The sequence below is a fragment of the Enoplosus armatus genome, chromosome 3 (assembly GCF_043641665.1).
Source record: "Enoplosus armatus isolate fEnoArm2 chromosome 3, fEnoArm2.hap1, whole genome shotgun sequence".
Classification (NCBI taxonomy): Eukaryota; Metazoa; Chordata; class Actinopteri; order Centrarchiformes; family Enoplosidae; genus Enoplosus; species Enoplosus armatus.
In genome coordinates, this window is record NC_092182.1 from 9,796,514 (window position 1) to 9,810,614 (window position 14,101).

General features: G+C 41.2%; 1 protein-coding gene across 1 annotated transcript; it reads left to right on the forward strand.

Moving 5' to 3' along the window:
* Positions 1 to 1,096: 1,096 nt before the first annotated feature.
* LOC139282505 (vitamin D3 receptor B) lies at positions 1,097 to 9,779 on the forward strand. Its single transcript, XM_070902258.1, has 8 exons — positions 1,097 to 1,242; positions 2,295 to 2,425; positions 3,643 to 3,839; positions 4,604 to 4,703; positions 5,456 to 5,636; positions 7,216 to 7,367; positions 8,627 to 8,743; positions 9,330 to 9,779. The coding sequence occupies exons 1-8, from the start codon at positions 1,097 to 1,099 to the stop codon at positions 9,581 to 9,583; spliced, it is 1,278 nt and encodes a 425-aa protein (XP_070758359.1). The 3' UTR covers positions 9,584 to 9,779.
* The last annotated feature ends 4,322 nt before the right edge of the window (positions 9,780 to 14,101 follow it).

Below are 14,101 nucleotides of genomic sequence, written 5' to 3' on the forward strand. Positions count from 1 at the left end.
CGTGCTGTGATACATGACGCCAACATACAGTAGAAGCCGGAGTCACTGCTGTTCATGATGCCTGCAGCAGTAAGGCAATGACTGGATCCTCTGTTTCCTTTCTTCTTTGATCGTTTGTACGACATGTCCTGTTAATAAAATTGTCCAGAATCAGAATTTGGTTTAAGGGCATGTTGTTCAAAGTTGTACTAAATAGAAAAACAACAGACATGAGAATACAGTTGTTGCTTTTACAGGAGTGTGTGAGACTGTTAGCAGGACCAGTGTTTTTTAATTAGACATGAGTGATGAAGTGATCTGTCAAAACATTTTAAATTATTCAGCCGGGCCCTTACCTCATTGACTGTTGATTTGTGAGTTTGTTGAGGTTTGTATGGGTTTAGTTACCCTCCCCTCCCTCGGCCCTTCATCTCCTTCCATCATTTGCTTCCCTTTCACTCTGCAGTGGAGGCAAAGAAAGGAATAAGAAAGGAGCTTTGTGAAAAGGACAGTGATTGTTTGTTTATCAGGATGCTAGCCTTGCGGTGACATGCCTTTTTTTCTCCCTCTCACGAGGCTGTTAAGTGAAACAGATACTCGGAGCACTATGTAATCAAATGTAACCCAGATCCAGCATTTTGGAGTGGAACAAGGGTTTTTCCACTTGATTCGTATGGCTCTAGTTCCTCGCCCCAAGACAAAAACACTGGAGTTGAGTTCACCTCCAAAGGGTAGACTGGGGGCTTGACTGTTTGGTTAGAATGGAGACAGGTGGAAAGAGATGTGTGTCACTTGGTGTAGGGTTTTTACAGCTGCTTTGTTAGAAAAAACTTCACTTTATCAAAAATGTAATGAGGGAATGATTAAATAACAGTCATTTTATATGACTTTTATTATTTTCTTATCACATATCTTGTGAAGTGCAACGCCAAACAGACTAAAACTTGAATTCAATTTACTTCAGATGTTAGAGGTTGGCTGTCTAATTCATGTTTTTTCTCTTTTTTTCTTGTTACACGCTGATTGGTGGCAAAGTTGTTGAGCAAGTGAACAGTTTGTATAACCAGGAGCTCATTTTTTCTTTTTCTTTCTCCATTTGCCCTCTCTTTGTGAAGTGATGGAGTCCACGGTTGTGAGTACGTCCACTCTGGCCCCTGATGAGTTCGATAGGAATGTGCCGCGGATCTGCGGTGTGTGTGGTGACAAAGCCACCGGCTTTCACTTCAACGCCATGACCTGTGAGGGCTGCAAGGGTTTTTTCAGGTACGTAAATGCGAGGTCACAGATACGCTGTAAAGCAGACAAGCCCACAGATATGTACACACACACACACACACACACACACACACACACACACACACACACACACACACACACACACACACACACACACACACACAATAGGGTCACAGAACAACAGCTCATATCACCCTGATAAAAACAAAAAGATGTATATTGAGTAAGTTATTGACACATGAACACATTAACATACAAACACATGTCTGAACCTGCATATATACTGGCCACCCACATGCTTGCACACACATTAAATATAATTACCACCCACAGTTGCATAAGAACACACACAAAACCATTGACAACATTGAGTTCACTCTAATGCCCAGCAGCAGGTAGAGAATACAAATGAGCTCGCTCCTACAGTTAATGCCTTGGCTGCTGCCTGTTCATTGATACACACATGAGTTTCCAATTTAACTGAAGACAAAACTAGAGCAAGTCATGATTTTGTGAGCTTGTGTGTGTTTGATGTATCAGCCCGTTTGCGTCTGTTCCTCTCGACAGTGTTGACATTTAAAGGGAGAGGATGAAAAAGACGGATGTTTAATAATCTCCTTCCGCGTCTCTCAGCTGGCCCTTGTTTGAACTCTCACCAAGCATGCTTATCTGTGTGTTTTTTTTGCTCACATCTGTGTATAAATGTTCATACATGCATGTCCATCACTGACTAAATCATTATGCTCTACGTCACCATTTTGGCAAGGCTCATCTTTTACCCCTGGATTCCTTGGCACTCATCCATATTTATGCTGTTTCACTCCCAGGCTTGAAGGGCAAAAATATTTGTCCAGTTGTACCATGATATTTGTTATTTGTGCAAAACACTTTCAAAGGTTTCACAGTTCTTTGCACAGAGCTCAATTATCAACATAGTTATAAACATGTTCAGGCACACACACAGAGCCTTAACTAAATCCTTAACGTCAGTGAGCTCTTTTCGTTTTGCTTTTGTGTGTTTATGAAGTGATTATATCTGTGTGTTTTATCAAGGTGTAAAATGTGTACAATTTATTTAGGCGCAGTATGAAGCGCAAGGCTGCCTTCACGTGTCCCTTTAACGGCAGTTGCACCATCACCAAGGACAACAGGCGCCACTGCCAGGCATGCAGGCTCAAACGCTGTGTGGACATTGGCATGATGAAAGAGTGTAAGTATGACAGGTGACCCATATGTCTTATACTCTGAAGACATATGGTTATTTAGGTTTTGCAGGTTCAACCCAGTTTACAATAAATTATTTCTATCAATTAGTTGCCAAAATTGCCAGGATTGGATAATTTGGCCAAAGGTTGAATATGGATCAAAACTATGTGCTGAACTCACCCAAGACCACGATCCTATGTAGACAAATTCGACATTAATGTATCATACTGTATATAAGTTACATTAAATCTACTTCTTTGATGGACAGTAACAGCGCAACTGCTGTTTGCAGTTTTGGGGGCCTACTGTCCCTCTTGTATATATTATGTAATATTTGGACAGGGGTCAAGTATCTCTGGGTCTTTGCCCCCATTAGAGTGTTTACATGTTCTATTTGAACTACTGGAGGAGCCTCCCCACATTGTATACAGTAAGTATACTCCATCTGAAGTTTAAACACCTGCTGTTATGTACAATCTAGCGAGGCCTCTTCTTTGCACACAGCCTTGTTTATTTTCTTGGTCTGTAAATAGCAGGTACATTTTCTTCTTGTTTTCTCCTGATATCCGGATATTGTCCACAGGCTCTTTTAAAGCAAAGGCCTCTCAACTTCCAGCTGAATGTTCTTTCCCCACAGTGTTTCTGGGAATACCAGAGTGGTGGCACAGACACTACGATTTACTGTATGCGAACAGGAGCCAGTGGCAATGCTGTTGCAAAAACAGCAGCATGTTGTTGAGACCCAGCTCTCTCTCTCTCCCTCTCTCTCTCTCTCTCTCTCTCTCTCTCTCTCTCCCCTCTCTCTTTCTCGGTGAGCTAATTCAGTGGCTAGAACAACAAGGAGCGAACAGAACAAAGACAATGCATTCAGTTGTTCAGTGCAGCAGGGTCTCCATATGGACCCGTCCCCTCCCATTCTCTTCCTCTAGAGAATAACAACGCCACATTGACATAGCTTGTCATCACAATGTAAAACACAAGTACATACTGAAAAGCTTTCAAAGCAGTGTACCTTGATGGTGTACCTGTATTCTTTTATTCTAATCGTTGTTCCCCACTTCTTGCCCTGCTTTTACCCCACCTGTTTTCTGCTTGTGTAAAAACTGTATTCTCCATGCATGTTTTTTGCTTCAAGTGTTTCAAGTTTATTTTTCCGACCATGTGTGTGTGTATATAATTCTAACACTCTCCGTCTTTGTCTCTTTATACTTGCACCCTCAGTCATTCTGACAGATGAGGAAGTGCAGAGGAAGAAGGACCTGATACAACGGAGGAAGGATGAGGAGGCACAGCGCGAAGCGGAGAGGGAGGCTCGGCGGCCCCGGCTCACTGACGAGCAGAGTCAGGTCATCGCCACGCTGGTGGAGGCGCACCACAAAACATACGACGACTCCTACTCTGACTTTTGCCGCTTCAGGGTTTGTGTCCTAATACAATAATTCTCATTGACAATTATTCTAATCATCATATTGCTGCCAAATTGATTTCAATTTGCTTTTTAAAGATAAGACAAATGTCATGGGACTTCCAACAGAATATAAATACAGCTGAGATTGTTACGAAACTGTCAAGACTGATGGAAGTTTCAGCTCAACAATTATATTGCTTTAGACTTGCAGTTTGTCACTTCCATAGTTCCACGAAATAACAATATTGACATTACTTTCAAATGAGCACAGGGATCTTTATGTTAATTTGTAGTGCAGCCAGCATAGTCACAGCATTGTGATTATTTTCTGCTTCAGCTTTACTGTCAACAGCTGACATGTTTTGTATTATTCGCACACAAAATGGCCGATGGTCCATTTCTCCTCGGAAACTGTGTGTTGAATTACTCTCAAACACCTCTGTCCTTTCAGACATCTAACATGTGCTGTTGTCCATTCTGTAACAGATTTCCCTCCCCACAAAATACACACACAGCCATACTCAAGTCCAGTAATTCTATCCCATTTTTCAGCAGATATTCAACAGGACTGCATATTCTGTATTTTTGAATTATTATGAACACTAATTGGTATGTATGTTAAGGAAGATACTGAAGGAAGAGTCATTTTTACTGCGTAAATGTAAAATATTCCAAGACTCAGATCAGTAATTTCATTCTGGTTTTTATTTTTGGTGACTGGACTTATTTAAGAATCCTACGGGGTCTTCATGTGTGCCCTTTTCTCCTGTCTAGCCTCCGGTGCGCGAAGGCCCGGTGACGCGTAGCGCCAGTAGAGCTGCCTCCCTCCACTCGCTGTCTGATGCCTCCTCTGACTCCTTCAGTCACTCTCCAGGTAAGAGGCACACATTTAAAGGCTTCACTTAAAATCAAATGAGAACAGTTACTTGTTGAATTGTAACCCCAGTTAGCCTTTTGGAAGACTCATCTAGAAACAAATCTTATATTGAAAAAAGGAAGAATAAGATTATATTAAAATTATAGCTGACTTGTTAGAAAGTGAAACTATCTCACAGACATGTTTTTAGAAAAATAATATCAAAAGAGTTAATACTTGACATAAGACGGCTTTCTCTCCAGTTCAGCTGTTTGCATGTTGTCTTATATAATCTGTTATGCTGCTTTACTGAGAATCCAGTGGAAATTCTGTGAATAACCTGCCCCCCCACACACCCGACTACTCCTAGTAAACATCAGTTCATTAATGCATCCGTCACTAATGGAGTGAACACAGCAAGGGACACGGTCACGTGGCTTACCGCCAACACTCAGCAGAGACAAATGACTCAAAACAACCCCAGCTAGCGCTGCATGCTTCATGTGTTGTCGTAGCTGTCATCTAAGCTTTCATCTCCCTCCTACTGACCTGACATTGGTGTATTTTTGCATGATCCTTTCCATCAACAAGCCCTCTCTATTCCATGATCTCTCTCGGTTCTTTCAGCTCAGAGCGTGTCTATTCATGGGGGAATAGTGTGACATTGTTGTGCTTTGTGTATGACCACCTTTCCTTCTTGTCTACTTTCTTCTTCTCTTTTCTCTTCTTGCCTCCTCTCTGCTCTGCTGTCTTCGTCTTGCTCACTGCAGAGTCAGTAGACACCAAAATGAACTTCAACAACCTGCTGATGATGTACCACGAGCAGGGCAGCAGCCCGGACTCCAGCGAGGAGGAGGGCTCCAGCTTCTCCATGCTGCCCCACCTGGCTGACCTGGTCTCCTATAGCATCCAGAAGGTTATTGGCTTTGCCAAGATGATCCCTGGGTTCAGGTATGTATGTGTGGAGCTCATCTTTCCATCTGTCTGTCATAGTTTTGACTCTGTCACTCCGTATTAGTTGTTAACAATTGATGGTAGCGAGAGAACAAACATTCCTTGTCTGGAGAATTTGACTCCTATGCCTATAGGCATCCAAACAATTCACAATGACCAAACATAAGATGGCAAGAAAACATGTTCGTTAGCAGAAATAATTACTTTTAACAATGACATGTTGCCATTGCGGTCTTGGCCCATTCTATTTTTGCATACCACTGTGAGATAGAGGAGACAGTACAATTTCCAGAAGTCCTCCTCATGTATTTTTTATTTACATGTCTCTGAGTGACTCTTTACCTAAATGTGCGCTGAAGACTTTGTACACCTACTTGTTTTTCTGCCCGATTAGTCGATACTGTGCCACAGTGATGGCTGATGTCTAAAGGCCATAGATTACTGATAGACTGAATATGACAGATAGCTGACCCATTGTGGAAAATGTTGTGCTGTTCCTTCACTAGACGAAGTTGTATGTTTTCCACTGTCATTTTGTTTGTGTAAAGTTCAGCCCTTTAAGTATGTTAGAAGGTGATTGCCTCACCCTAGAGGAAGCCACTCCTCTAGTACTGAGCAGTCACCTGTCTTGTATGTGCACCCTCAGGTTGTCTATCTGATCATCACACAACATTTTTTAAGAGCACGTGATGGACCTATTAGAGGAAAGACTTTTGTTGAAAAGTTTGAATGGTAGAAGACAGATTCTTAAAGAGATATGAAGGAGAATACAATATCTTAACCTTGAAAACAAAGTAAATAGAAAAGAAGAATCGAATAGAATAGAATCTGTGGAAGACACAAGGCTGGCCAAAGCCTTTTCATTGTTTCTTCCCCTCCTTCCACACATGGCGACTCTTGCCTCTTTCAGCATGTTTTTCTGGTAGTGTGTTGACAGGGACAAACGCTCAGTGTCTAGGGGGGTCACCCCAAAGTCAAGGCTAAAACGAGTCGGGGCCTGTATTTCCTGAAAGTTGTCCTTCCCACTGGCAGCGAGTGATGGACGTGGTCGGATTACCTTTGGAATGTTTGTCCACTTATGATCTGCTCCCTAAGCCCTGAAAACCTCCCCAGACCTCCCCTAAAGATCTGCAAACTTAAGCTCATGTCTGCTGCTAGTTCAGTAGTTTAATTTTAAAGGCACTTCATAACATTACTAGATGCAGGGTTTTACTGTGACAGTGATGAGGCTTAACACGGCATCAATTTGACTTGTGTTTATCAAATGAATTTTCCATACACTTGGGACTGATCACAGCAGGAGGAAGGAATCAGAAAATAATGTTTTGTTCTTCCTGCACAGCACATATCCGGTAAACTTTGAAGACTTTGACTGGCCTTGACCCCAGACTCGGTAAACCATTGATAAGCTAAATCCATTGATATGAATCTTAACTTGTTTACCTGTTGCTGTATCGGATTCCTCTAAAATGAAACATAATCAACACTACATGGTTAAGGGTTATTTGAAGACTATTAGTTTAATAGTTTACTGTTTGTGGTTCACTAACTTAGCAGGTGACATCTTTCCCTGCAGGGAGCTGACTGCAGAGGATCAGATTGCGCTGCTCAAGTCCAGCGCCATTGAGGTGATCATGCTGCGCTCAAATCAGAGCTTCAACCTGGAAGACATGTCCTGGAGCTGTGGTGGTCCTGACTTTAAATACCAGATCAGTGATGTCACCAAAGGTCAGTCTAAACGCTGCCAGGAGTCCAGTTTGACTGCTGTGAAGACAAGCTAATGTTTAGGACTATGTGTACGCATGCTTGTCACCTCATTTTTCTCAGCTGATAGCTGAAGAAAAGACGCGCATGTTACACATTAACACGTCTGCTCAGAGCTCGAAGAAAAAGCAGCCTGCCGTTAAGGTGACCGGATCATTAGTGTTGCAGTACAGATAAGGTTACTGGCAGTGGCCCGCGTACACACCCATAGGAAAAGGATGCTAATGCATGTTTTTTTCTGCAAAACCAGTCCAACATATCCGCAGAAGCCCCTGTGGGCATGGCTTTCATTTGCCTTTCAAACAAGACCCCTCTCTCTGGGATCAACCTAAGAATGTCACTCCTGACCTGCTCACCACACAAAACAACCACTGTCTGGAGCAGGAGAAGCAGCTCTGTTGTGCTCTTCTTAAAATATCACTGAATAGTTGACGTGAACATGACTGGAATACAGATGTGTTTTCTCATGCGGTAATGGTACAGAAGTTTTAGTTCAAGATGGATAAGAAAACATTTCACTCAATTTCACGCTGTCCCTTGTTTCACAGTGGTAGTTCATTAGTAAGATTTGTATATGACATGGCAGTTATAGTTGTGTATCATTAGAAATGTCCCTATACCACTCAAATATTTACTTTTCAATATTTCTTTTAAACCCAACTTTTTAAAAACCAAACCATGCGTCAGGGTTTAATATTGTCGCAGCACAAGCAGTTGTACAATCCATTACCTACATAAAATACAGTGTAAAAGTAAGTAATTATTCAATTACAATTCATTTATTATGTACAAAGATTAATTAATCTGACAAAGCATTTGGTGCTAACATATTCCATGCTGCAGGCACAACTGAGGTTCAATACACAGCCATAAAATGAGGAAATGGAGGTACAGTCATGATAATCAATGAAAACTTTTGATCAATATGGTTTGTCATCTACGCATCTATATAAAAACAACACCCGTCTGGGGCAGACACTGATGATGATGATGATGAATTTGCAGATTAAATAAATTCTCAGCCAGTAGTTCTCAGTGAAAAGAAACCTGACAACGCACAGCATGCAAGAAAAAAGTCCTCTCCAGAGATGATTCCAACAGGCAAAATGAAATATTAATGAGTAAGAGGGATGGTAACGTTCCCCCGGAGGACCTTTTCCTTCAGTGATGTAGTATGTTCGATGTGCTACACAGACACTAATGATGTGATGCGTCCTCTGTAGCGGGCCACACTCTGGAGCTGCTGGAGCCGCTGGTGAAGTTCCAGGTGGGCTTGAAGAAGCTCAACCTGCACGAGGAGGAACATGTGCTGCTGATGGCCATCTGCTTGCTTTCTCCAGGTACCGTAGGTCTGACGGTGTGGAGGGCAGAACATGTCTCTTTTTTCTAAATAGAGAATATGTTCATTATGGCTTTTATTGTGGCAAATGATCAACTTAAACATTTTGAGATCATTTAAAGTATTGCTATCTGTCACTCAACATAAATCACACTGAGGAGCAGGTCTGAGCTACTTGAAGAGTTTCTCTCATAAGCGTTAGCCTTTATCTGAACACAGATTTGCGTGTATGGTATGTAGAAGATACAGTGCATGCATTATACATGTATAGTTATGCAAGCACGCAAGCATGTGTAACTAAGTGGATATTTGCATTCCTTTGTGTATATGAGGCACCTCATTAACAATGCATAGATGTGCTCTCCCTGGTCCAAAATTAGAAAGCCACCTGACCAGAACGGTAGAAATACAAACTCAAAGATCACGCAATTTTATATTAATTTACTTAATGGACTTCTAAGATTGTTTTGTGGGATAAATATTTTTTCAGAATAAATAAAGTTGTAATTTTACTAGTTAGTTTCTGTTGCTTTTTAGCTTGTGTAACAACCACAAATATCTTAATACTCTCCTCTCCTCTCCTGCAGACCGCCCAGGTGTGCAGGATCACGCACGCATCGAAGCCCTCCAAGACAGACTGTCCGAGACCCTGCAGGCCTACATCCAGCTTCACCACCCAGGAGGACGGCTGATTTACGCCAAGATGATCCAGAAGCTGGCCGACCTGCGCAGCCTCAACGAGGAGCACTCCAAACAGTACCGCTCGCTCTCCTTCCAGCCGGAGCACAGCATGCAGCTCACCCCGCTGGTGCTGGAGGTGTTCGGCAGTGAGGTCTCCTAGAGGCCGCCTCTGAGCCTCAGTGGTGGAGAGGAATCTGGAGACCAGACCCACGTTGGGGGTTAAAATGTAGGGAGAGAACTGAGGATGTGCTGGATAGACTAAATGGAGGTGTGGAGTATGAAGAAAGTGGTGTGTGTCTGTGTGTGTCTGCGTGTGTGTGTTGGGTATGTGGTTTCGTGTGTGTCTTGTCTAAGAGAAGAAGTCTATATTGGCATAAAGGCCAAGGTTATATGGAGAGCAAGCAGGTGTTAAGAGATACAGTAAACAAGGAAACTTCATATAATACAAATACAAACTATACATACAACTTCTGCCTATATACAGTGTTTTGTCTGTATTTAAATCAACAAACAGCTGCTTCAAATGTCTGGACATGGTGTGTGTGTACGTCGTGCACACACCAACACAACAAGCATTCTCAGTTATTCATTTAGCCATTCAGTTGAGCTACCTCTTGGTTTTACTGGGGTTGTTTTATATTTACATCACCTATGTGAAACAGTAACTTTTACACAGAACAGTTTAGATACAGTACGGATGACATTTCAGTTTATCGGTGCAAAAAGCAGTGCCTGCACATTACTTTGAATTTTTGATGTTTCAAAAAAAATCCTTTTTATTTTTTTTTTCCATCTGCTTCTCTACAAGGCAGCGTATGTATATGACTGTGTATACAATTCAAACACACGCCTTTCACCTTTTCACCAAAGGTATGGTCAACTACTTTCTCAAAAAGCTTCCAGCACCTAAAAATAACCCTGCTGCTCCATGGCTCGTGTCACGCATGCAGCCGCTCGATATGCTAGCAAGTTGTGTGACGCAGCCTCGCAGCCTATGAAGGAAACTGTCGTTATTTAGGTTTACTGCAGAGTACAGAACATAGTCTGTAATTTAGTGAGGTTTTGATGAGGACTTTGGGGTGCCTGGTTTTGAGGTGAGAATTAGCCACTAAATGTGTTAGCTACTTTTACACTGCTAACTGTCAATCAAACAAAGCCTGCATTACGGCTTGTTACTCTCTTTTTGAAATTGTTTTTTCATTCTTCTCTTTTTGTTTAATTGTTTTGTTTTCCCTGTAAATAGTTAATTACTACCACATGTATCCTAAGCACTGTTATACCACCTTTTACTCAAGCCTATGTATTGATATACAGTATCTATATGATCACAGATTTTAAAGGGCTAATTTGCCAAATCTAACTGGAATAGTAAATCAAGGCCAAAGCAAGTGGCCTGTCTTGTTAATATATAGCTGCATACCATACTTGGAATTGGCATATATACTGTTGTAATTGCAATGGATGCTTTTTTTTTTGTTTTCTACGTCATTTCACCTTTAAAAACAATTCCATGAATTGTTCCTCCTCAGTATACCGTGAGCTCGGTGGGCGGAGAGCTTGGGAAGCTGCTTCAGACCTCCACAGATATCACACCCCTTTCGTTTCTGACAGGGAAGTGGATTTTCTAGAATGTCTGAGGGCCTGGTTGCGGTGGTGGTGCGCTCCTCTACACCCAGGCCCTCCTGTTTGATGATGTATGCTGCGCAGCCCTCTAGTGGCTGCATTGTGTAAATACCAGGTATATATATAATATGTCCGCCGCTGTACATAGGGCTACATAGATATTTCTCAAGGCTAATTTTTTTCAGAAATATATATGCAATACAATATTGACCCTTTTTGATTCATTATCACTATGTTCTGAGACACTATGCTTTTTTTGTTTTGACTTTGATCATGTTTTTTTCTGGAAAGAATGAGTTAGGATTGGCTTAACCCGGGATTGCTTGTGTATTTGACTCAGTCAAATGACTGTTTGTTTAGTGGTGGGTTGATGTATTCGCCTAATTTCCAAGGTTCGTTTTCAGAAAGAGGACAAGCTAAACATACCGTGCTGCTCTCTAATATAAGCCATATAGATCACCAAGCTAGTTACACACCTGATACATTACAGTGCATTGAAATGATGACTCCAGAGCCATGGATATTCTCATTATATAATCTTCTAAACTCATATGCTGTCCATGGCTTTTTGGAAGATAAGCTTGTATATGATAGGAACTCGTATGCCGTCTCTCTGCTGTCAGTCATCTTTGGCTTATGCTTCATCAGACAGCATCGAATGGCTTGTTAACCAAACTGTCAAAGAGAATTTAAACGCTTAGGTTTAGAGGTCAGTAACGTATGGCTTGCTGCATGTGGGATTATGGTAAAATTATATGAGATGACATGTCTTTTATATCAAGACAATTCCCCAAAGAATTGTTAAGTCAAATTCCTGCCAAGTTCAGATGATTTCACAAGCAGCAACTTGGCTCAAAGGAAATCATGTGCAGAGATGACACGAAAGTCGCGAAACTGTCTTTTTTGTCTTCTATGTGCGGAGTGACAGAAGACATCTATTAAAAAAAGGGTTCCTGTGATTGGCCGTACGAGCCACCTTCATCTCAGCAGACCAGGGTTACTCTTTGATGCGAGTGGAAGATGGTGTGTGAGAGAGAGAGCATATGTTTGTTGTTGAGCTGAGCTGTTCTCACAACTGCTTTGTGAGAAGTTTGTGACAGTTTATTGCTTTAATTTGTTCAAACCCACATGGGTTTTGTTTTTTTTTAAACTACCATAGGATTTTAAGTCCATTCTCCGTCACTGTGGCTTTATTCCAACTCTCCTTCAGTCACTGTGACACTCTGTAAGCTGACAGTCGGGGCTGGACACGTAGATTATCTGCATAGCACAGATAGTTTAATCGTTTTTGGATGTTTCCATATTCACGTAATTATAATGAGTTTGGTTTTCCTCATGAAAATCATTGGGATTATTATTCCACGTGTCCCACAAATCTCCCTGCTGTGATTTGAATTTTTAAGGAGTAGAGGCTCGAGTGTCTTTAGGCAGTACCACTCATGTATAGTATGTCAGTTTGATGAGGGGTATGATGTGCTTGGTTACTGAACACTGACTTTTGAAGTTTTGAAAAGTCTCCATGTTGATTTTTCTCTGAATACATACATCCGTATGTAGATATGGGTTTTGATTTTGTTCTATTTTGTTTTTGAGATAGAGATGCAGTGTTGATTTGTGTATGTTTTAAAACGGTGGGAGGTTTTGGTGAACATGTAAGTGCCACGGGGAGAGTTCCCTCCACACAAGAACAGGGTAAAAGAGGAGTTGCTCTTGGGGATTTGAAAACTGAACAGGAAAGAGTCTCGAGGATGTATCATATAAGCTGCCAATTAAACACGTAGATTTCGGTCAGTATTGCATAGCGTCAGGGGAATTCTTACTTTAGGTTTTATCATAAGAAGGGAACCCCGTTTCCATTTTATTACTGAATATGTGATTAAATGTTGTTTTTGGGACCTTTCCCCCCTTAAATTCCCCACCCAACATACTGTACGTAACATGCAAAGACATTTAAATATAAACGTGGTGCATCTCCAGAGTTTCCTGTATGGTTTTACCACAGTAGGCTGCTCAGAATCCGTAAGTTTTTTTTAACTCTGCATTGTGGTTGTTCTTGTACTGGAACTTGAAAACCATACGTCAGCAGGAAATCCACCACCAATTAGATGGATCCATCTTTTGGTGAGATTTCCTCAAGATTGGCAACATAACACAGTAACAATGCCTGCAATATATACAACTTATGGTACACTATCACCAGCAAGCTTTACAGTTTATCATGTTAGTAGACATTTTTGAAGTTTTTTGTAAAACTGTTGCCATTACAAATCCTGTCTGTACGAACATGTATGATATCATTCATAGGAAACAGTAGGCCATCTCCCACGCAAAGGCTTTTCAAGTCTTTTTCTTTTTTCTTTTTTTGTTCCTCCCATTAGGACAGGGATTGTAATGGAATCAACTTAATGTAGTTCTTAAAAAAAAAAAAAGGAGTGTCCACAATGGATGTACACCATAATCTACCTAAAAAACCTACCTCTTTTAGCTCAGATTTTGCTTTAGCATTAAGCATTTGCCTCTGTTTTTACTTTTGTAATATTTGTATTCGTGTTGGTATTTATTGCTGTCTAATGAGTCATACTTCAATGATTACCTCAGAGATATCTCACAGATTTGGGAGTGTCCAGCTAATGAAGTCATTCATAGTTTTTTTTTTTTTTTGTACCATTTTTTTTTCCTTCTCAGACTTAGCATTGCCTTTTTTTTAACGCACAAAATACCAGGGGTGTTTTTAATATAGTGCCTGCACTCTGACCAACAGGGCTCAGACTGGCTCGAGCGAGACTGCATTTACTCCAAAAAAAAAAACAAAGACATCCTTCTCTGCATCTTTGTCCTTTTTACTCTGTCCTTGGGTGATCTTGGTCATTTTCAGCAACAGATGCAGTTAATCTTGTTGCCACGTTGCTGAAGTCAACCTGTATCTTTATAGCGTTTAATGGCAAACCGAAGAGGAGAAGTTTGCAGAGTGAATGCAGTTGTAAAGAAGGAACAAACCTGAAAGACTTTGTGGCAGTAGGAGAAACAGGAGGTGTGTTTGCGCTCCGCTTGGTAC